Genomic DNA, 23,224 nt, shown 5'->3' on the forward strand with positions numbered 1-23,224 from the left:
CAACCGGGTTGTTATGATGTCGAGATTTAGTTTCTGTGGTTCACTGTTAATTTTAGCCTCTAAGCTTCAAGGACAGGTATAGCTGCTTCCCAATCACTCGCATAAGTGTTGACATCTATTAGACACTTTTTATACTACACTTTTCAGATTGGGACGTCATAAAGTTAGACAGTTTCACTATAGTTGGAAATAAGAATATCTAAGTATTAACTCCATAGGGGAGCTCTCATCTGGATTACAGCGATGTTTAAAGAACAGCTTTAAAATGTAGATTACCCGTTTTTCTCACTTAAATCTCTTAAACTAACTTAGTCTGTGCTCGTTTTGAAGTCTGACCATTTTTAGACGAATATTGAAGAAATTGAAGATGCATTTAGGTACTGGGGATATAATGAGGTACAAATTATATTGTTGTTACATTCTTAATCCAAATAAGAAAGATTTGGTTAATTAATATTTGTATAGGGTAATAATGAACTCATACTTAATTGATGGTCAGCTTAGATTTTTCTATGTGTTTATTGAAATGAATGTATATTTAAGTAACAGTTCCGTTAGCATGTAGAAAACCTTTTCATGTACTAAAGGATCATTAATTTTTCTGCTAGTATTTTACAACTGTATACAAAAGGTGATTAAATTATGAGACTTATCTGCAAAAAAGTATTAGAAAAGTTTGTTGCTAACTAAGAATGTATAACGTACTTACTATAAGTATTATTTTGTTCGCGTGGTCTTTGCTGTTTTTGATCTGGTAACAAAGTTGAATCTTCCATTTGTCTGACTTTGCCAACAGTGTCACCATATTTCTGTTAAAAACCAAGGTATAAATCACTTGAGAATTTGTGGAATTAGTCAAAACAAAATTGCATCAAACGTACAGCGACTGAACAGAGGTCGAATGATTACTTGTCGAGATATGGCATCTCGGTATAAATGTTAACGAAACGATACAAAGCGGGCTCGCAATGTATCAAACAGATTGAAAAATAAAGTGCACATTTATCAAATATTTATCATGAGATGAGATGTTGCTGTGTTTATCTTTTATGTTACAAAAATTCACGACCATATTCTGCACATGTTCATATTGTAAAACATGATATAATGTAGTTAAATATAATGAAGATTTGTTTTGCATGTTTTGTAGGAGCAGGGATGTTGTCGGTTTTAGATTTAATGAGTGTGACTGGTCTTATTAATTATTTTGGCAAGTGGACAGATCTAACAAATGTTGAGGTTTCACCAATCCTTTTACGGAAAGGGGACACCAGAATAGCACTCTACGGGCTAAGTTATATCAAAGATGAACGTTTATTTCGATTGTTCAAGGAAGGAAAGGTAAGAATCTCACATATTTTTGTTAGATGTACTCTAGAAGTTAATATTTTCGTAACCTTGTATTGTAATTGCAGATTATTTTCAAGATTTCGTGTTAAGTAATCAAAAGGCCTAAAATTATTTATAAATAGGTGTTTATATAGTGCTTCAAAATTATATATTACTTTCAAGGATTGAGTTTAAACGCGAAACAAAAGAGTAGTAGAATATTTGCTTTCAACAAAAATCAAATATTTTATTTTCAATTGCACATTTTTGTAAAGGAGAATTTGTTAAATTTGTGCATCTATATGTTACTCTTATATTTCTGTGCGTTACATCTTGGTTTAATTTGGATCAGTCTTGTCAGTGGATATAAAACGGAAACTTTTTTTTTTTACCAAACGAATTTTATCCATTAATATACGAGAGCGATTTGGAAAATAACCTCTGATTGGTTAAAAGAGAAGCATCAAAGTAAATAAGAATAATTTATTATATACATCTGGAAACAACTACTTTGCTCTATATTTCAACATAGTTTCTATGAACATTCAAGCACTTATCATATCTCCACACTAGCTTAGAAATTCCATCAGCATAAAAATCTCCCATCTGTGCCTTGAGCCAGCCTGTGGCAGCATCTTTCAGCTCTTCATTATCACCAAAGCGCTGAAATCCAAGCCACTTCTTCATATGCATTGTAAAAGTCGATTTTCACGTTCTTCATCAGTGACCACTGATGGCCTGTCACTCCTCTATTCGTCATAAATGTTTCTTCGTCCACTTTTAAATGAACAAACCCATTCACGAACAACTCTTTCACTCATCACACTTGGTCCATACACGGCACAAAATTCCCAATGTATAGTTGTTGCCGAATATTGTTTTGCCGTAAGAAAACGTATAACAGCTCGCACTTGGCGGGGTTTCTATTGTAGCACACATTTTGAGACGCTTGATCAGACAACCTTTACTCTACGACGGCTGGATGCAGACTGATCTACTGCGCATGTTTGTGCAAAGATAGTAGCGTTGCTCCACTACTTCATGCCCAGTGACCAATCGGAGGTTACTTTCCGAACGCGCTTCGTATATCAGCAGGTCAAATTTTTGTTTGACGCACTGTGTAAATTACGTATCAGATGCTGTAATCAGCAACAAATTGACAATACCATATAGTTGTAGCCTATATTGGCAGTTTTTCAATGACTCTCGTCTACACTTAGTACATGGCTACGGGTAACTCCAGCTTTTTTCAAAATAATTTAAAGGAAGTTAGTTTTTTTTTTTTTTTTTTTTTTTTAAGTTTTCGAGGAAGGTTAGGAATATTCCTCTGAAGTGGGTAATTCCTCTGTAATTATCAGGACTCTGCATCTAATCAGTTTGCTATCAATGGTATATCGCTGTCGTCTTGTGTGCTAAACAACCGGTATTGATAAAACGATTTCACCATGCAGTAATAGTCTATCTTTGGGATGGCTCTTTGTGATAACTTGTCTAAAGTGTCGCTAAACGGTTGCAACAGATCGAGGTTCATGAAATTACAAACAAAACTGTGCACCTATGTAGGACTCCAATATGACTGTTGCAGTATTCATGCAGACGCACAGACTCGTGCGCCATCTAGTGACGGTGTCAGAAGCTCAAGCTTACGTGTAGCCTAAAACTTAACGGTATGGTGGTTTCAGTGCTGTATGACATATTCTTATAACTAATACACTTTCTTTACAATTAATTGTCAACTTTTATATAACTGTGTAACATCATAGTTACGCTGTAATTCACTTGTACTTATTGTTAATTGTGTTTAGCCTAGAGAGCATTATTGTAGGACGTTATATATTTGACTTTCTCTTCGTGGCATTAATATTATATATACACTAACAGTTTATTTAAGAAGTACTAGCATCAATTATCCGCTTCGCTGGGTTAAATTAATAAAAATTAATTATATGTTTCGTTAGTCAGTCACTTTTTACTATTACTAAAGCGCTCCTTGATATTGGTCATTTTCGATTATGTTTATATATCCCCTCTCCTCCCCATGCTGCGGGCCACGGCATCAGAAGTGTCACTGTTCATCTCAGCGACCTCAAAAACGATAGACTCAACACTAATATTAGTCATTTTTGATCATTTGTAAATGTCTTTCCCCTCCTTTAAGTTACATCGTCAAAGTGATATGACAAATATCATCTCATGTTCGAACTTCATCTACGTTGAAAATTTGATCGAGATCGGTCCAGTGGTTCAAGAGTTATTAAGTTTTATTTATTTTTATATATATATATATCTCCCTCTCTTACTTCCTCCCCTAAGTTCTATCGTAAAAGTGAATAGATTAGTACCATCCCAGGCCCGAACCTCATCTATGTTGAAAATTTGATCGAGATCGCCCAAGTGGTTCAAGAGTGAAGTCACATAGAGTCACATTTATATATATATATATATATATATATATATATATATATCCCCGTCCCCCTCCCCTACGTTGCACCGTCAAAGTTAAATGATAAGAATTATCCCAAGCCCGAACGTCATCTACGTTGAAAGTTTGATCGAGATCGGTTTGGTGGTTCAAGAGTTATTAAGTTTAATTTATTTTTATATATCTGTCCCATCCCTTCCCCCTATCATACGGTCTACCGTCAAAGTGATATGATAATAACCAGCCCAGGTCCGAACTTCATCCTCATTGAAAATTTGATTAAGATCGGTCGGGTGGTTTAAGCGTGATGAAGTCACAAAGACAGTCACTTTTATTTGTACTTTTTTTTTTTTTTACATATATATCTCCTCCTCCCCCTCCCCTTCGTTGCGCTGTAAAAAATCCCGAACCTTATCTATGTTAAAAGTTTGATCGAGATCGATCGGGTGGTTCAAGAGTTAAGTTTTATTTATTTTTATAGATTTCTCCCCTCCTCCCCCCCTCCCCAAAGTTCTACAGTTAAAGTGATATGATAAAAACCACCTCATATCTGAACCTCATCTATGTTGAAAATTTGGTTAAGATCGGTCGGATAGTTTAAACGTTATGAAGTCACAAAGACAGTCACTTTTATTTTTACTTTTTTGACATATCTCCCTCTCCCTTCCCCTTCGTTGCACTGTAAGAGTGAAATGAAGAAAACATCCCAGGCCCGAACCTTACCTATGTTGAAAGTTTGATCGAGATCGGTCGAGTGGTTCAAGAGTTATTAAGCTTTATTCATTTTCATATATTTCCCCTCCCCTTCCCCTAAGATCTACTCTCAAAATGAAATGATAAAAAACTTCCCGGGTTTGAACTTCATATATGTTGAAAATTTGATTGAGATCGATCGGGTGGTTCAAAATTCAAGAACATAATCACTTTTATTTTTATATTTATTGATTTTTGTATATCTCCCCCTCCACCCCCTCCCCTACGTTGCTCCGTCAAAGTGAAATGATAAAAGTCATCCCAGTCCCAAACCTCATCTACATTAGAAATTTGATCAAGATCGGTCGAGTGGTTCAAGAGTTATTAAGTTTTATTTATTTTTTTCTACGTGCCCCTCCTCCCCCTCCCCTAAGTTGTACCGTCAAAGTAAATAGCTAAAAACACTCCCAGGCCAGAACCGCATCTACGTTGAAAATTTGATCGAGATCGGTCGGGCGGTTCAAGAGATTAAGAGTCACAACCATAGTCACTTTCAATTTTATAATATAGATTAGCCATATCATATTTAAATAAATTATGCCATCGAATATTTCACAGCACCTTAGTAAGTCAACCACGCGTATAGTGTGAGAAGTAATTGATTTATAACTATTAAAATGTTTACTTTCTTTCAAAGTATTTGTTAACTATTTGTAATGTCTATTAAGTATTTTTAAGTTAAGTATTTGCTGTCCTTTGCAACATCATGATTATGTAGAAGTGGTTTAGTAAGATTCGAATCATGTAACAAAGTGAGGTTAAAAATATATCGTTTTCTAGATGTTTTATTATCCGAATTGCCGACTGATTGAACATTGTGAACAGTGCTGCTTTAAAATTACGGAAGATCCGGAAAACTAATGTCTTTGCGTGTTATTCTAGTTAGTTTTAATCTACTCTGTTTTCATAATGAAATACCACAATAAGAAATCACAGTAAAATAAAATGACTATAAAATGTGAATGGATAAAACTAAAACTTTAGTTATTTCATCAATATCATCTAAAAATACTTCCCACAGTCTTCACTAATTGTATCAGGCTACAAGCTTCTCATGCGTGTGTTATTTCCGGCTGTACTTGGACTTCCACATCTTAGCACTGGTAACGTCACCTAAATGAGTATTAACGTGAGATCAGTTTTTCATGATACACGTCAATTCGATTGCCGCACACAGAAGCATTTGGTTTTATTTCATCGCACTGCTCGTTATCAATTCATTGCAATGCATTCCACACACATGAACCTACATACTTAGAACTGGCTATCGGTGTCAGAGAATCATTATTAGGGCAATCATAAAGCATAAAAAGCAGTAAAAGCATAATGGAATTTTTCACATATAGTTGGTACCATATTTGTGATTTTGACCACTTTACGTATCCAAATTTGCTAATCTTATAAGCATAATAAAGCGTAATTTACAGAAGTAAAGCATAAGGCATAATGCTTAATGGTTTTTATTCCAGAACCTTGGGTATGTGGACAATTAAAAAAATTGTTAATATATTTTGTGCCAAAGAGAAAAATGATCAATCAAGGCTGTTATCAATGCCGGAAACAATGGAAATCAACTGCCAATTTACCTTTTCGCGTAACAATGGAAAGTTTGAATTCCTCCTCTCTTCGCAACTTCCGCTCAGAAGGATTTTTTGTTTCCTCACTTTGTGTTAAAAGGCAGGCAAGACTGGTTGTGCCTATTCCAAGATGGCAAAATGAAGAGTATATGCAGTGTCAGAGAGTAAGAGAGTTCCCAACTGACCATTTCAAAGCATAGATGTTCATTTTACTTCGACCTCACTCACCCTCGCCCTCGCAGTAGCAGTTGGCCCTCGCCCTCGTTCACCCTCGCCCTCGCGAATGGAATTGTCCATCGCCCTCGCGCGCCCTCACCCTCGCTGTCGAAACTTGTCCTCGTCCTCGCGCACCCTCGCCCTCGCCGTCGAAGCTTGTCCTCGCCCTCGCGGCCAAAACTTGTCCTCGCCCTCGCGCACCCTCACCCTCGCCATCGAAGCTTGTCCTCGCCCTCGCGCACCCTCACCCTCGCCATCGAAGCTTGTCCTCGCCCTCGCGCACCCTCACCCTCGCTGTCGAAGCTTCTCCTCGCCCTCGCACACCCTCGCCCTCGCGGCCAAAACTTGTCCTCGCCCTCGCGCACCCTCACCCTCGCCATCGAAGCTTGTCCTCGCCCTCGCGCACCCTCATCCTCGCTGTCGAAGCTTCTCGCCCTCGCACACCCTCGCCCTTTTCGTCGAAGCTTTTCCTCGCCCTCGCGCACCCTCACCCTCGCCATCGAAGCTTGTCCTCGCCCTCGCGCACCCTCGCCCTTGCGATAGGAGTTGTCCATTATCCTCGCTCGCCCTCGCCTTCGTGCTCAAAACTTTTCCTCGCCTTCGCGCACACTCGCCCTCATATCATTGAGGGCGAGGGTAATTGAGGGTGAGGAGGCCTCGAGAGGTCCTCCTTTGTGAGGATCAGAGCATCAATTATTCAACCTATTTGTTGAATTATTTCCTTATCGTCAGTGGCGGATCCAGGGGGGCGATTGGGGCGATCGCTCTCCCCCAGAAGAGGAAACTTCTTTATTTTATATATACAAATAAAACGCATGATTAAACTGTTTACCCACAACAAAATCCTGCTCGTTTTGCTGAAGTAGCTTTTCCTAAGTTTTATATGTTTCATTATATCCTACAGTTTTTTTCAGGCCTTTTTTTTTAATTTGTCCAAATTTATATTTCTCCTTTTACCACACAATCGTTCAATACTTGCACTATAATATTTACAATCAGTATAGCATCCTGTAACGTATTTTATTCCTAATAAAAATCATTGAGCAACACAACATACAAACCCTATCTCACTGGCTTGCACGCGAACCTTTGATGCATGGGGTCCTGGGGGCAATTCCGAGTGGGAGAACATTGAACGACAGTGGATCGAATTCCGCGTTAAACCTATAGGTCCACTTCTCATATAGCCTCGCCGACGAAAGAGGACGCTAAACGGCAATCAGTCAACAGTTGCAAATTTCGGCTGCATAAACAACTTATGTCTTGTGGAACTTATTAAATTTATTTTGTTAAAGCAGCTCTTTTAACAAAATTTCAGTATTAACGTGTCAGATATTTCTATTTAAGGACAAGAAAAAACATATTATTTATTTTGTAACTAAATGATAGCTCTACCCACGTAGATTATAAAAGCAGAAACAATGAAAATCGATATAATAGTGACTGACATTATTTTAACAAATATCGATTCAGATAATAGTTTGGGCTGTCACAAAACTATGAAAAGTTAAAAATTCCGATTAATTGTAACAACTTCATCAGTGGTGGACATTGGAGGAGGATGTATGCTATTAATCAGCCCATTTCATGGGCATCCAAACCCACGAGCCCAACGCTCGCTAGCTCGGCATTCGCGCTCAACCGTTCTCGGGTTCAATAATTAAGCGCTACCCCGAGCGCCAATGAAATAAGTCAGCGCGAGTCCAACTGAGGGAAGTGAGCCCGAGCACGATTCCCAAAGGAATAAATGAGCTAGAGCCCAGTTGAAAAAAATCAGCCCGAGTCCGAGAGAGTCCAGAGCAAAATGGCCATCTATGAACCAAAGTCATTCCATCAAGTCTTTTTCCATCTGATCTACTGCATTCTAATGGTTCTCTCATTGATTGTGTTTGTTCAGATATCTGCGCTCTTGTCATTTACTACTGAATGACGTGAGTGACTGTCTGTCTGTCTACCAACACTCTTTAGACATGACAGTGTAGTAGACACTTCGTATCTAAAACGTCTCCAGCACAGGGAGGGCAACAATGAGGCACACTTACTTCTTACTGTAGCGCTATTTCTACCCGGAAACTTTCATGGGGAAAATCAAATATTATTCTTACTTGCATTATTATTTTTAATAATTATGTACGTACACACGAGAAATTGTTTACTGCAATTAATTGAAAGGAAAAATACGATTAATGTATAACCTTGCTATGACACTAACTTTTCATCTAGGGGACATGACAGACAGGGTTGGCTGATTTAAACCATGGTTTAAACCAGCTGGTTTTTTCCAAAAAAAAAAAAAAAAAAAAAAATGGTTTAAACCAAAAAAACAAAAAATGTTCGTAAAAGTGTAAGTGTTTGTAAAATCTTGATGAACACACATTTGTGGGTTATCACGTTTCACTCCCGTATATGATTCGTATTATATTCAGACCTAAATTCCCCATTCTTTACTCAGAAAGATTATACTACAAAAGCAACTTTTTTTTTTTACAAGTTTATAAATGTTTATTTTGTGATTTTTTTGTAGTTGTTATTATTGTTATGTAATTGCAATCGAAGAAAAATTCTAAATATTGTTTCGTTTCAATGTTTACTATTGATAAAATACATCGAAATGCCGTACTTCTTGTATGTGTGTGGGGGGATCATACAGACCCCACAAGAGGCATTTAGTGAAATAAGTATCTTTGGTATCTATCTATGCATAAATGAGTTTGAGCCAAAGTGGACTCAAATAATTCGTATCTTTATTCACTTTTCTTATTGATATGCAGATTAAGTCGGTGAATTTTTTTAATTTGGACCAATAAACGTTGTTAACTAACTTGAACTAAATTAGTTCTTCTGTACTTCGTAGTACTTTGAAATTGTTCATATGTAATTCTGTGTAATGGTTTCACTTGTGCAACTGTTTATGTTTTTGTCCTTCTGAAATCACTCTTGACAGTTATATTAAGAAGCATGTAAAGATCAGTACAACGTATTTTTTTTATCAGGATTCCTTCGTGAGTGAGTCGGCAGACATATCGCATTTGTGGCCAATTAGTCCTGGTTCTGAGTTCAAATGGAGGACAATTTCTCTCGGATGTAACTCGAGAAGCGGTTTTTATTCCGCTTTAAGCTTATGTGACCCCTTTCAGCATAACCCGGTTGTTGCATAATAACATCAAGGCGAAACAAACTTATTTCTGACCAGATATTATATGAATATATAGAGCAAATCATTTAAACCATAAAAACCTGGTTTAAACAAAACAAAAAAAAAGTGGTTTAAACAAAAAAAAACGTTTTTTTTTGTTTTTTTTAATAAAAACCATGGTTTTTGCCAACAGATGATATTTTAAATTTTGCCTCTCTCCAAAAGAGGTCAAATAGCAAACTCCAAAACAGTTGCTTTTAAGGAAGCTTGTCCTCCTCCCTCGCGTGCCCTTGTTCTCCTGAAGGAAGTTGTCTCTAGCCGTCGTGCACCCTCGCTCCCGCAGTAACACTTGGCCCTCACCCTCGTTCACCCTCGCCCTCTTCGTCGAAGCTTTTCCTCGCCCTCGCGCACCCTCACCCCCGCCATCGAAGCTTGTCCTCACCCTCGCGCACCCTCGCCCTCTTCGTCGAAGCTTTTCCTCGCCCTCGCGCAACCTCACCCCCGCCATCGAAACTTGTCCTCACCCTCGCGCATCCTCACCCTCGCTACCGAAACTTGTCCTCGCCCTCGCGCACCCTCGCCCTCTTCGTCGAAGCTTTTCCTCGCCCTCGCGCACCCTCACCCTCGCCATCGAAGCTTGTCCTCGCCCTCGCGGCCAAAACTTGTCCTCGCCCTCGCGCACCCCCACCCTCGCCATCGAAGCTTGTCCTCGCCCTCGCGCACCCTCGCCCTCGCGGCCAAAACTTGTCCTCGCCCTCGCGCTCCCTCGCCCTCGCGTCACTGGGCGAGGGAACTTGAGGGTGAGGATGCCCTCGAGAGGGCCACCCTCGCGAGGGTGAACATCTCTGTTTCAAAGTAGAAGGCGGTAATCGATTTTGTACTCTTTGTTCTGAATTCCTTAAATATAAGAAATTAAATCTTTGAGTTTTACGTCCCACGATAATGTCGGCTAGGCTAAAGCAGACGGTGATGATGAGAAATGAATGAAAGGGTGTAATAAACAAAGCGGGAGAACCCCGAGAAAGCACCCACACACGGGGTCACTACAAAGCTCACTTGGCGCGAGATGGGATCGAACCATGGACTTCATGCACCAGAGGTGAACGTTCTACCACTAAGACACCGTGGCTCCGTTAAGTCTACTGTGCAGGTCCATGTTTCTTCTTCGAAACACCGCTTATGGAAAACTGCACAAAATAAGGTACTATGTTGTATTGGCGTAATTTTTTGTGAGAAAAAATAATAGTTTCATGTACATTTTTAACGTTTGTGTGATAAAAACAAGTAAAATAAAACAAATAGGTAACAGAAATGGGTAAAAATGAAGCATAATTAAAGGAACAGCATAATAAGGCATAATTTCGGAAAAAGCATAAAAAAGAATAATGTAAGGTAAAATAAAGCATAAAGTTGGTTGCCCTAATTATGTTCGGGGCATCAAAAGATTATATATATATTAATGCTCGATATCGATTCTATATGTCACTCATCGCTGACTCACTGACCTTACGTTACAATAAAACTTTGCTGACCACCTCTTGTCAGTCATCTTTTACACAATAAAAAACAGATTTCTCGACATCAGCTCAAAACCATTGTCTTACACGTAACCAACAATACTGATTTTCAAAATGAAACTTTTATCCGTTTCAAAAGCTTTATTAGCTTGTTTTTATAGGAAAATTTGGGTTGATTTAAAAGAAAGCAACCGGTTTTCTCTATCACGTATGTTTTGACAGAAAATATTTATTTATAATTATAATATTTACACTAAAGAAATTAACAAAACAATTAACAATTGCTAATAAAACTCCAACTGACCAAAGCAATATATATATATTTTAAGAGTATATACCTGTGTTGGCTATATTAAAAATGTCTGAGGAAGGCTATGTTACATAGCCGAAACTGTAACACAGATATATACTCTTAAAATATTTATATACTGCTTTGGTTAGTTGGAGTTCTATTAGCAACCTTGAATTTTCCGAAGTTATAATGAATAATTCACAACAATTAACAAATTAACACTGGAGAAATTAGTACTTTAAAGATTGATTTATTATTGTTAGTTGATTATTTTCTTTAGTATTTGCTTAGGGAATGTTCCTTTTTAGAGTCCAGCAGTATTCTGCCAACATACTTAAGCTCCACTGTCCTTGATACGTTGCTTCCCGTATTGAAATACTGTCAGGCTTACCGTGTTCGTCGCTTACAGCCCCCAGATTTTCCAGAGAGAAAGCCGAGTAAGAGTGAAGGAAATGTATCGTGAGAGATATTACAGCCGAAATCTTCAGAGATTTCAGCAACTGCTTTACTAGATCCCTATAGTCGTTAGTCAGATTTCGACTCTCTCAAAACCAGGAGAACAACAAATGACACATGACGAGAACTGTTTACATACATTATTATAAGCCTTGAACAGGTAACAGCAAATGTGAGGGGCCCAACTTTTCGTGATCCTGTACCTTGCAATTAACATAAAGATAATAACATTTTCGAATTAAAATAGTGAAGTCTTTTCTTTGAGTCACTATCACTTCAGGAGTCTACTAAGGAATGAGGCTATTGAATACTGCAGTGATCAGCCAGACAATGTTCAGATTGCGACAGGTCTTGACAAGACTGTGCTTCCCCTCTTTTAATCAAACATGAACTCAACAGAGATCTAAGTGCCACTTGTAAATAATAATCAACAATAATAAGAGCTGCAAATCAGTACCTGTATTTGTAAAAAATGTAAGTTTCAAATAAAAATTGATAAAGATATGCTTATATATATAAAAAGTATATGTGATAGCAAAGCATGTGTAGACTAAGGTGTAATCAATCGTTGATAAGCATTTTTCTTGTAATTAGGATGTTCCTGTTTACAGCACCTCTCACCAAAATTGGCTTTTCGTTTGTACCATATCTAGCATTGCTTTAACAGCTATAACGTTAGAATAAATATAATTGAATTTTAAATTGAGCTATGTAATATTGTATAAGTATTTTAATGAATAAACTATATGTATATTTGTCTTTCGATATGTCCAGTTCATCCGCTGTAAGCAGTACATATGGCAAAGGATTAAAATAGAAACTAATTTTATATTCTTATTGTTACAAAGGTGAAATTATATAGACCAAGAGTAGCAACGGAGGAATGGTTTAACATTTTTGTATTACATCAAAATCGTAATATTCATGGTCCTACCAATTACGTACCTGAAGATGCTCTTCCTGAGTTTTTAAATTTAGTGGTGTGGGGACACGAGCATGAATGTCGTATACAACCTGAACGGAAAGGAACTACGTATTTCGTTACTCAGCCTGGTAAGTGAATTCAATGCAGGTTTTCGCATGCTTATTATAAACGTATAGTCTTTATATGCAGTGTATATAGAATCTATGTATGTATGTATGCGTATGTTCCAGCATAACTCTGGAATGTTTGGAGCAATTGTAACCAAACTTGGTACACACATTATTTATAGAAAAAAAAAAAAAAACTGCCACATCTAGGGGAGGGGGAGGGGGTGAAGTAAAAGTGATCGAAAACTACCGATATTAGTGTCGAGCTCATAGTTTCCGGGATCATTGAGATGAATCATTCAGTTCAGTTTAAGTTCGGTTTCAGTCCCCCATTAGCACCGGGGTTGGGGGGGGGGTGAAATGGTGATATGTAAAAATAATCGAAAACTACCGATATTAGTGTCGAATCAATAGTTTTTCACGTCGTTAAGTGTTAGCAGTTCCGATGCTGTATATGTGCATACTGAGCCTGCAGTGGAGGTAAGACCCTCTAGTACTCCTAGGGGAATGGGAGGAAGAAACATATAAACATGACCCAAAACGACCGATATTAGTGTCGCTTACATAAATGACACTCAAGATACTATTAAGTCCAATTTCGGCCGTCATTATCACCCGGGGGTTGTAGTGAAGTGATGACATGTAAAAATAATCGAAAACGACCGATATTAATGTTGAATCAATACTTTTAATCTTCGTTAAGTTGATTGCTGACAGCCCAGTGCCGTTTAAGTCCAAGTTCAGTTCCCAGTGGAGCTAAGACCACCTAGCACACCTAGGGAAAGTGCCATGGGTGACACAAAAATGATCGGAAACGCCCAATATTGTTGTCGAATCTATAGTTTTCGGAGTTGCTGAAATAAAATCTGATACTCCAGATTCCGTTGAAGTCTAAGTTGAGCGTCATTCACATCCCTGGAGGGGATAATAACGTACAAATAATCGAAAACGATCAACATTGGTGTCGAATTCATAGTTTTCGGGGTCCTAAATTGATTGGTGACAGTTCCAATGCCCTTTACGTCCATCGTCAGACCCCAGTGGTATTAAGACCCCCTAGCACACCTGGGTGAGTGGGAAAAGGTGACACATGGAAGTGATAAGAGAGTGACTAGTGTTAACGTCGAATCCATAGTGTTCCGGATCCATAAGTTGATAGGTGAGAATTCTGATGCCCGTTAAATACAACTTCACTCTCCAGGGGTGGTGAGACGACTCTAGCACACCTTAGGGGAGGGACATAAAAATAATCGAAAACGACATTGCAGTGTCGAATCCTTTTTTTTTTTTTTTTTTTTTTTTTTAATCGCTGACATGCAAAATGACACTCTCGAACCCGCTTAAGTCCAAGTTCAGCCCCCACTAATAACCTTGGGGGGTAACATGTAAAAATAATCGTAATGACCAATATTAGTGTCGAATCCATTAAGGATTCATAAGTTGATAGGTTTTCGGGGTTCCTAAGTTGGTTGGTGACAGTTGTGAAACAAGTCCAGATTCAGTCCCCTGTGAAAGTAAGACCCCCTAGTAGCCCTAGGAAGGCGTTGGAAGTAGGGAGCCTTTAAAAATGATCAAAAATGACCTGAGACGAATAATGACACTCCTAATGCCGTTTAAGTCCACGTTTATCCTCCATTAGCACGCTAGGTATTGGAAGGGGTGAATATAAAAATAATATAAAACGACTGATATTAGTGTGTTGGTTTTCTAAAAAATCGTAAACTCAATTCGTATACTACGAAGGATGTTACTAGTACCAAGCCAGAACTCAAACATGTAAAAGAAACTCAATATCGTATATATCCCTTTATTCTTAATTTTCGCCGTATCTCTCTTCTAATTCTATTACATCTATAATCTTCATTAAACTCACATTCATATCCTAAATCATTATCTTAACAAATACTGCTTCGTATCTTTCTGTAATCGTAAATCATAACAATCTTGAACAAACTATCTCTAATCTATATCATATCTAACTTATTTGCCCAGGCTAACTCTCACTTACTTGGTAACAGCAAGTGTCACATCTACAAGCACTTTGAGCCCTTCTCATCTCCCAATATTCTCCCCCTCCCCCTTTACAAAAAAGAAACTTAGCTAACATAAAACCAAAACTTCACAATCCGAATCTAAGACTCTGAATAAGAGTCAATTCCCTGCCATCTTCCAGACTTTATGTTTCCATGCCTCTCATATCGTTTGGTCATCAGAAAATCAATTTGTGCCTGCAAATTCTTCTGCTGCTCTATCAAACGTACAATTATTTCATCCTTCATTTGATCTTGATCTGGTAAAGAGACATTTCTGTATTTCTGATTCTCCATCAGACATCTTATAACTTTCTCTGTTTATCGCCAAGATTTATGCTGTATTGATTCCTTCATCTTCGCTGAATCTTTTTTGACCTCTTTTTCGACTTTCTATCGTTCTCAAAACTGCTCTTTTCTATTGACATTCTATTTTTCCGTTTACGAAACCAATGCGTCCAACCCCGCATATCTCCATTATGTGAATCTGTTGATTTGTTTTCAAAGTTGTCTTCCCATTGGCCCATGGCCGATATAATCCCAAACTTTTCGTCCTGGGAAATATAATTCGATGCAAGATCACCTTCCACTGAAGACTCTGTTTTACCGGGATCGGTAGCCTCAGAGAGATCCGCCAACACCTTTTTTTTCTTTCCTATTCCTAGGTCTAGAAAGAAACGCCAAACTCAGTCCAATTAACAACCAATCGAAGAACAATTTTTAATATTGCCGTATTACACCCCCGTGTTGTAGGTATTAAAACATGATTGCAAAACACATAAGGAAGTAAATTATAAATGCTTTGATGAATTAACGGCTCGGAGGGGGGGGGAGTAGATAAATAGAGAGGAAAGAACAGAGAAATAGCTGTGAAGCGTTCAACTGGATCTTTTATTAGAATTCAGAGTCACGTTTTACTTCTCAATCATATAATTTCACGTGACTGGACTCCAATATGACGTACAACTGGACCTTCACACCCACTTCTCTGTTCTTAATCTTTCTTTTGTTGCTACTTGGTCCCCTCTTTGTCTGATGTACCGTTTAGCGAAAGATCTTACAGTTAATTTTCTTTTGTGATGTATGTCGCTTTTGTAATAGAAAAGTGACTCCTATTGACACATGATGCTGAAAATGGTCCTAAAAGCTAGAAGAGTTTTGTCGAAAAACATCGTAGGTGAAGATACAGATACTCTCTCCTTCCGTGCTAGGGAGCAGTTGTATTATTTATCTGTCCCTGTAAACTGCAGAAGTGCAAATATATATTCAAATCACTGTCCTGAAAGGTAGATGGTTTTAAGCCACATCAATCCTCCCCGCTGATCTAATGGATAACGCGTGAGCCTTTGGTGCACGTGATCCCGGCTTTGATTTTCGGTGGAAGAGGACTAAAAGTGTACTTTCATAGTCATTCATAACCATCTGTCTCCTTTAGCCTAAAGGGCATAAGTGTATAACGTTAATTTTTTTTTTTTTTTAAGTTACGTCTCTTTTCTATGAAAGGAGTCATGTTTTTACTATTTGCTGATATGTAATTTGAAGCGCTACCTGTTGCATATAGAAGAAAATTCTGCTACATATTTTTTGCGGTGAGTAATAGCCTTCCGCTTTTTCTCAGTGAATATAATCACCGCTCTCAATATTGTGATATTACATTCTCATTATTCAATATATCAAAAATGTGTGCACAATCTTTCAAAGCACTGTGTACTTCTTTCTTAGATCATAGAAATAAAAGAAAAAATAAAATACAAAGATAAAAGCTACATCGAATGCAACCTAGTAGTAAAGTTCTTTGATTTTATACTTTCTTTTATTTTGCCTTTTGTTCTTATCACTTGGCAAAGAAGTCCATAGTGCTGCAAAAGTTTTGAAGATGTTTTGGGTAAGCTGAATGGTAAGATTTAATTTCTTCGGTTTATTTTTTGGGTTGTCCAAAATTTTTGATAGCTGTTAAGTTTGATATAGTCTATGGTATGTAAGGAATATATCTTGACTATAGGTTGTAGTGACGTCGTTATTCGTATTCCTGTGTAGAAGTCGTATTTTAGGAACGTATTTAAAATACGAGTTGGATTAAGAAGAAATATACAGTAGTGTCGTTATGTTCTTCATCCTTCTTTGGATGGATTGGATTTTAGTTCCTTTTAGCGCCGAAGCTATGTGAGACGTGGATCTACAGCTTAATTTGGGCTCCCACTAGAAATCGAACCCGTACAGCAAAAACGCGCATTTCTTCATTCTTATTTTCTGTCTTCGTTTGTATCTATGTCGTGAAATGTATTATTCATATTGTTTTTAGTGTGTAGTTTCACGCTAAATATTTGAGGATATAATATGTAATTTTGTACTAGGTGAGTGACTATAGACAGAAATGTTTATGTAAGAAAAATAATGTACTGCGAAAATAAAGAACAAGGGTTACTTTATTTTTCCATATAAGAACCAAGGACGTTAATGCGTTTGTTATGCCGCTTTACAAGGTTCAAAAAAATGCGTTCCTGCATACCGAAAAGACGCTTCACAGCTATCTTCACTTCATCATTTGTTCCAAAGTGCCTTCCGCTGGGGGCCTTCTTTAATGCCGGAAAGAGATGAAATCACATGGTGCGAGGTCGAGACGGTACGACGGATAGGGAAGTTGGTTTTAGGCGAGTGGGAAAGATATTTTTGCGTTTCAGTGTCTGACAGTACCGCTTAGCATTGAGTGTTCCCAACCTCCGTATCTACAGGTTACATATCGGCTATTTATCCTCTACTAACATTCGATATTGCCATCTGCAGAACCTTGGTTGTATGTGATCAAATGACATGTGGGGAAATCGATGCCTTGGTTTGTAATTTCTCGGGGAAATAAGAGGAGGAAACTTATTTTCTGTTTTCCCCTCGTCTTTATTCGCATATCGTTCTTCCATTTTTTCTGTCGTCTCTCGGAACCTATAGTACATGCATTTAGGACGTTTATTTCATTTCTTCACAAGTCAAGATCCATATTGGAGATAAAAACGCTACCTATAATACCAGAATCAGTGCATGAACTGTTGGGAATCGGAGCATCCGTTGTAATAGTCCTTTCCTTGAGTGACCGAGATTCTTGAGTTAGACGGTATGAAACTTTAATTTTAACTCCATCATAATGTCTCGCAGATCCTGTAGCATAGTGCATGAAGTTGCTTCCTAGCTGACTGTTCTAACCAATCCTTAGCTACTCTTTTTCCTAATTCAGCGTTTGGGAAACATGCCATCCAACCACTAGTGTTCGATCTCAGCATAATGAAGTGGTCTATTTTCTTGTTATTGTAGTTTAATCTCAGGTGCTTAAGTTCGTAATATATTTTGTAGTTTTGTATTCTGTCATCCAAGTATTGGATAATGTTTTAATTAAATTTCAGGAATTTAATGCTATATAATATTCCATACTTCTGTCGCCTTATAAGTATTCGTTACATAGTTCTTTAACGATAATATGAGGCATTTCAATTTCAGGAAGCCCCATAGCAACATCTTTGTGTCAAGGCGAGTCTGTTGCGAAACACGTGGCATTAGTATCAGTGTATAAAACGAAGTTTAAACTCAAGGCAATAAAACTACAAACAGTGAGGCCTTTTGTTATGGAGACAATTTCTCTTTCGAAGTGTTCTATAGAATTGACCGGGGATAAAGTTGCAGAACGCGTAAGTATTATTATTATTATTATTATTATTATTATTATTATTATTATTATTATTATTATTATTATTATTATTATTATTGTAGTAGTAGTAGAGGCCGCGGTGGCTCAGTGGTAGAGCATTCACCTCTGGTGCTTGGGGTCCCGGGTTCGATCCCAACCCTCGCCAAGTGAACTTTGTGGTGGACAAACACCGTGTGCGTGGGTTTCCTCGGGGTACTCCCGTTTCCTCCCACTTTCTTCATTCCACCATTTCATTCATTACTCATCATCACCGTCTCCTTTAGCCTAACCGGCATAACCGCGGGACGTAGAACTCAAAGATTTCATTTCATTTTTTATTATTATTGTAATAGTAGTAGTAGTAAAAAAAGATGTACATGTGGATCTTTTTGACTAGTATTTGAAAAGTTGGCTTTCAAAAAAGAAACGTTTCATTTCTTTTATATTTTAATATTTATTTTTGCACCTTCAAATTATTCCTTGTAAAGTTATATGTTTTTAAAAAGAAAAAGAAAGAAAAATCTTCATGTGAGTACTAAGTTTGTCAGGCATATGTAGAAAAATAGAATTAACTGACGTTTTTGAAATTTTATTGTTTCTTTGATAGTCAGCTTAACATTTTAAAGTGCTTGCCTTTGGTGTGAGGGGTTTCTGGTTCGATTTCATTATGATTTTTTTTTAAGTATATAAGCGGAAAATGATTGGCAGGTTCTTTTAATATACGAGGTGGTATCAAGTATCAAGACTAGTTCTGTAACACGCCAACAGATGACAGCACAAGGCTGCATGCACAGATACAGGGAGCATCGACCTTGATAAGTCATTGTGCCAAGGAACACCGTACTATGTACATTGGAAGCTGTGCAGCTAGTACTATTCTGACCACATGCGTTACCACATGTGCGATTTCATCATAGACAGCAAGTTAGAACAACGAACGAACGTGAAATTCTGTGTAAAACTGGGCAAATCTGCCACAAAACCCGCAATGAAACACGCGTACCGCATAAAACACCTCGAACGACCCATTGTAGCATCGCCGTACACTTGCCTAATCATGTCAAGCGTCTCTGTTGCGAATTTCCTAGGTTTCACACAGAATTCCACGTTAGTTTGTTGTTCTAATTTGCTGTCCATGATAAAATCGCAAACGTGGTAACGCACGTGTTCAGAATAGCACCAGCTGCACAGCCCGCGATGTACATAGGACCGATGTCTCGTGAAACACTGACTTGTAAAGGTCGGTGCTCCATATGCTTGTACGTGCAGCCTTGCGCTGCCATCTGTTGACATGATACAGAAACTTTTTGGTACCACCTCGTAAAATATGAACATGAAATAGAATTGTTAATTTTACGTGCCATAGTTAGGTTAAAGGAGACTGGTGATTAATAAAAATGAATGATTATGAAAGTATTGGTGGAGTGAGAATATGGAAGGAAACGGGAGAACGTAGTGAAAATTCACTGGCACGATGTTGTTCGCCACAAACTCGCGTATCGAGCCAGGCCTTCCCTTAGTGTTTTTGGTGTCTGTGTTCTAACAATCATGAAAGTGATATTTATTTTGAATATAGCTTGTGTATTCATTGTTCGTGGAAAATGTACTAATATTTTACATTTTATCTTCGACAGGTAGAAAAATACGTAAAGGAAGTCGTAGATGAAATGGTGGAAAGAGCTGAAGAGCAACTTACAGGTAGGGCCTTTCAAAAGTATTTAATTTCTATCACGAATGATTCATTCTTCAAAATCAAAGCATAAGCGTTTTGTTTGGTTTGTTCAGCTGCACGAAGGTATTGAAACTAAACTGTCAGTGACATTTTGTGTTGCAGTTAGGGATTATTTATTTATTATTTATTTATTTAACAGGTTTCAGATACAGCACTAGGCCATTTTACACTGAAACATTTTAACAATTTGATAACAGAACAATTCAGTAACAATTTGAGGTCAAGATGATACAACACAACAGCGACATTACAAAAATTGCTTATTTATAGATGATCTGAAAGTATACTCACTTGAAAAAACATCTACAGTTTCTGGTAACTGATTATAGGTACTGACAATTCGGTTTAGAAGGGACCTTTGGACAATGGTAACGCACGCTGCTCAAGTGTAAAAGAGATCACTAGACCGTGTTGTTCTAGCGGGTACGCGAAAATTGATCTGACTTAACAACTGTTCACATGATATGTGGCCATTTACAATTTTTTGCAAAAATATTAGGTCAGAAATTTTGTTTCTCACTAGGGGAGGTTTGATATTGAGGGATTTTAAAACGTCATATTTTGGACGTGTTCGGAGGTGAGGTACTCGGTAGGATACAATGGCTAAAAAGAAATTAATTACGGAATTTAATTTTTTTTTTTTTAAATGAGCAGGGCAAGCCATAGACAAGATAGGAGAACAGTACTCAATAGTAGGAGTAGCATATGACTTATAGAACAAGTTTTAAGAAATTAGGATTTTTTATGTCAGTGAAGCGATAAAGGAGTCCCAGTTTTCTCAGCAGTACAAGATGTTGTGCTTATATGATCCGCAAAAGTAAGCTTACTGTCAATGATAACACCAACATCTCTAAAAGAGGAGACAGGATTTATGTTCTTGTGACCAATTTTGTAAATATGTTTTATAGATGTTTTTTTTGAGAAATCGTAAGAGAAGCACATTTTTCGATGTTTAAGCTAAGTTTCCAAGAGTTACACCAGTTGAGAAGAATTGAAGCATCATGTTGAAGAGCAAGCGCATCGTACTCGGATTGAACTTGTCTATAGAGTTTGCAATCATCAGCGAATAGAAGAAGAATGGTAGAGCTGTTTGTGAACAAAGAAGGCAGATTGTCCATGTATAATAGGAATAGAAGTGGACCCAAAACACTGCCTTGAGGAATTCCAGAAGTTACGGGAATAAAATCAGAAAAGTAACCTGAAACTGAAACTCGTTGTGTCCTATTACTGAGATAGGTTTCCAGAAGACTAAGCAATTTGTCATGTAAATTGAATCTAGAATTGAATTGATTTGATTTTGAGTTTATCGTCCCTTTTCAGCAGCGAGGCTATATGAGACGGGACCTACTGATTAACGTGGAATCCGAATCACATGAGCTCCTACCGGGAATCGAACCCGGGTCTCCCACGCCGGAGGCGCGTACGCTAACCGCTTACCCACGGTGAAGCTCGGAATCTAGAATTGAGTTTGTATATAAGAAGATAGTGTGGAAAGGAATCGAAAGCCTTAGTCAGGTCCAAATACAAAATGTTGAGTTGAGAATTTTCTGAGATGCTGTCCACAGCATCGGACAGAAGAACAGATAAATTAGTAACACAAGCTTTCCTGGCAAAAAGCCGTGTTGTGAGGAGTTTATAAATGGAGCAACAAATTGAAAAATCCTGTTTTTGATTATCTTTTCACAAACGAGTGAGAGATGTGATAATAAAGAAATAGGTCGATAGGAGGACACATCATTTTTATTCTTACCAGACTTATGAATAGGAGTGATATTGGGTGATATCAATAAAAATAAGTAACTACTCCTGAGAAGTCCTGCTCGAGAATCAGAGTAACTACACCTGGAGTAATCTCCTCCCTCAATTTCTTATCAATAAAACAAGCCACTACTCAGGTCTAGTCTGCTCCAGATTTATGAACGTTTACTCGCGCTTCCTCTGCACGTAGCACTGAGTCGTATCAATAAAAGAAGTAGTTACTCATTTCTCCGAGCTGTTGGGCGGTCATTTCGTTGTGGGTAACTTATGGCGCAGTATCCTAAACGCCATGGAAGGGACAAGTAGTAACGATAGCTTCAATCAAAGTGCATTTGTGGATATTATAAAAGAGTTTCCAGTGGTACTTTCAAAGTTACAGTTACCAGAAAGTAAACGAAGGAAAGCCGAAGCTTTGAAGGCAAGTACAGTGAAATGCAACGAAATATCAAATACATCTACAAATGAGACACAAATCCAAAAGAGAATCTTTGATATTCGAGCGAGCATTAAAAAAAAAAAAAAATAAATAAAAACAAATAAAAAAAAAAATAAAAAAGAAAACGGGAAACAAGAAAGTAATACTGAAACCACGGGAACGAACCTCTTGGAACTGATGGATGTTGATTGGAATCCAGCAATATCAAGATTAGCACGACAAGTGCATGTCACGCGTTGTCCAAGGTCTTTGTAGATTGTTTGGATTTAAGAACGAAATCAGACACTTGGTCCTTTTGTTTCTTTTTTTAAATAGTCCAGCCAGTCACGTCATAAAGCACGTCCATCTGATTGCGTTTTCCACACCATACGTGTCCCCTTTCCCCTTGGCATAAATAATATACATTCTCATGTATACACCCTTCCTATCAGCGTTGAGTTGAGTTGATTTTGAGTTTGATGTCCTTTCCAGTAGCGAGGCTATATGAGACGGGACCCACTGATTAACTTGGAATCCGAACCATATGAGCTCCCGCCTAGAATCGAACGCGGGTCTCATGCCAAAGGCATGTACGCTATCCGCTTAGCCACGAAGGAGCTCTTCCTATTAGAGTATTCGTCTCCAAAATACTAGGTTTCTTTTTGCCACGTGTGTATAGTCAAGTGCTCCGATAGCACCCGGAAATGTATATTGTTTTTGCCACTCTGCCTTTGCTGTTTGAATATTTTACACACCTCCGGAAACAATCAATTTTCATATTTCGCAATAATCGCATCCATTACACTTGTATTAGTCATAGACACAGTACTTTGAGCCACAACAGAATCCCCTGATATTCAGACCTGGAATCCCAGATCACTCATGT

General features: G+C 37.9%; 1 protein-coding gene across 1 annotated transcript in view; it reads left to right on the forward strand.

Moving 5' to 3' along the window:
* Positions 1-23,224, forward strand: part of mre11 (double strand break repair nuclease mre11) — a 57,651-nt gene that overhangs the window by 13,202 nt on the left and 21,225 nt on the right. Inside the window, exons 5-8 of the mRNA XM_081750986.1 lie at positions 1,151-1,341; positions 12,547-12,751; positions 18,247-18,434; positions 20,068-20,131. Of these exons, the coding sequence (XP_081607112.1) occupies positions 1,151-1,341; positions 12,547-12,751; positions 18,247-18,434; positions 20,068-20,131 (648 nt within the window). The remainder of the gene's footprint in view (positions 1-1,150; positions 1,342-12,546; positions 12,752-18,246; positions 18,435-20,067; positions 20,132-23,224) is intronic.

Source organism: Thermobia domestica, chromosome 3, assembly GCF_964235325.1.
Source record: "Thermobia domestica chromosome 3, izTheDome1.hap1.1, whole genome shotgun sequence".
Taxonomy (NCBI): Eukaryota; Metazoa; Arthropoda; class Insecta; order Zygentoma; family Lepismatidae; genus Thermobia; species Thermobia domestica.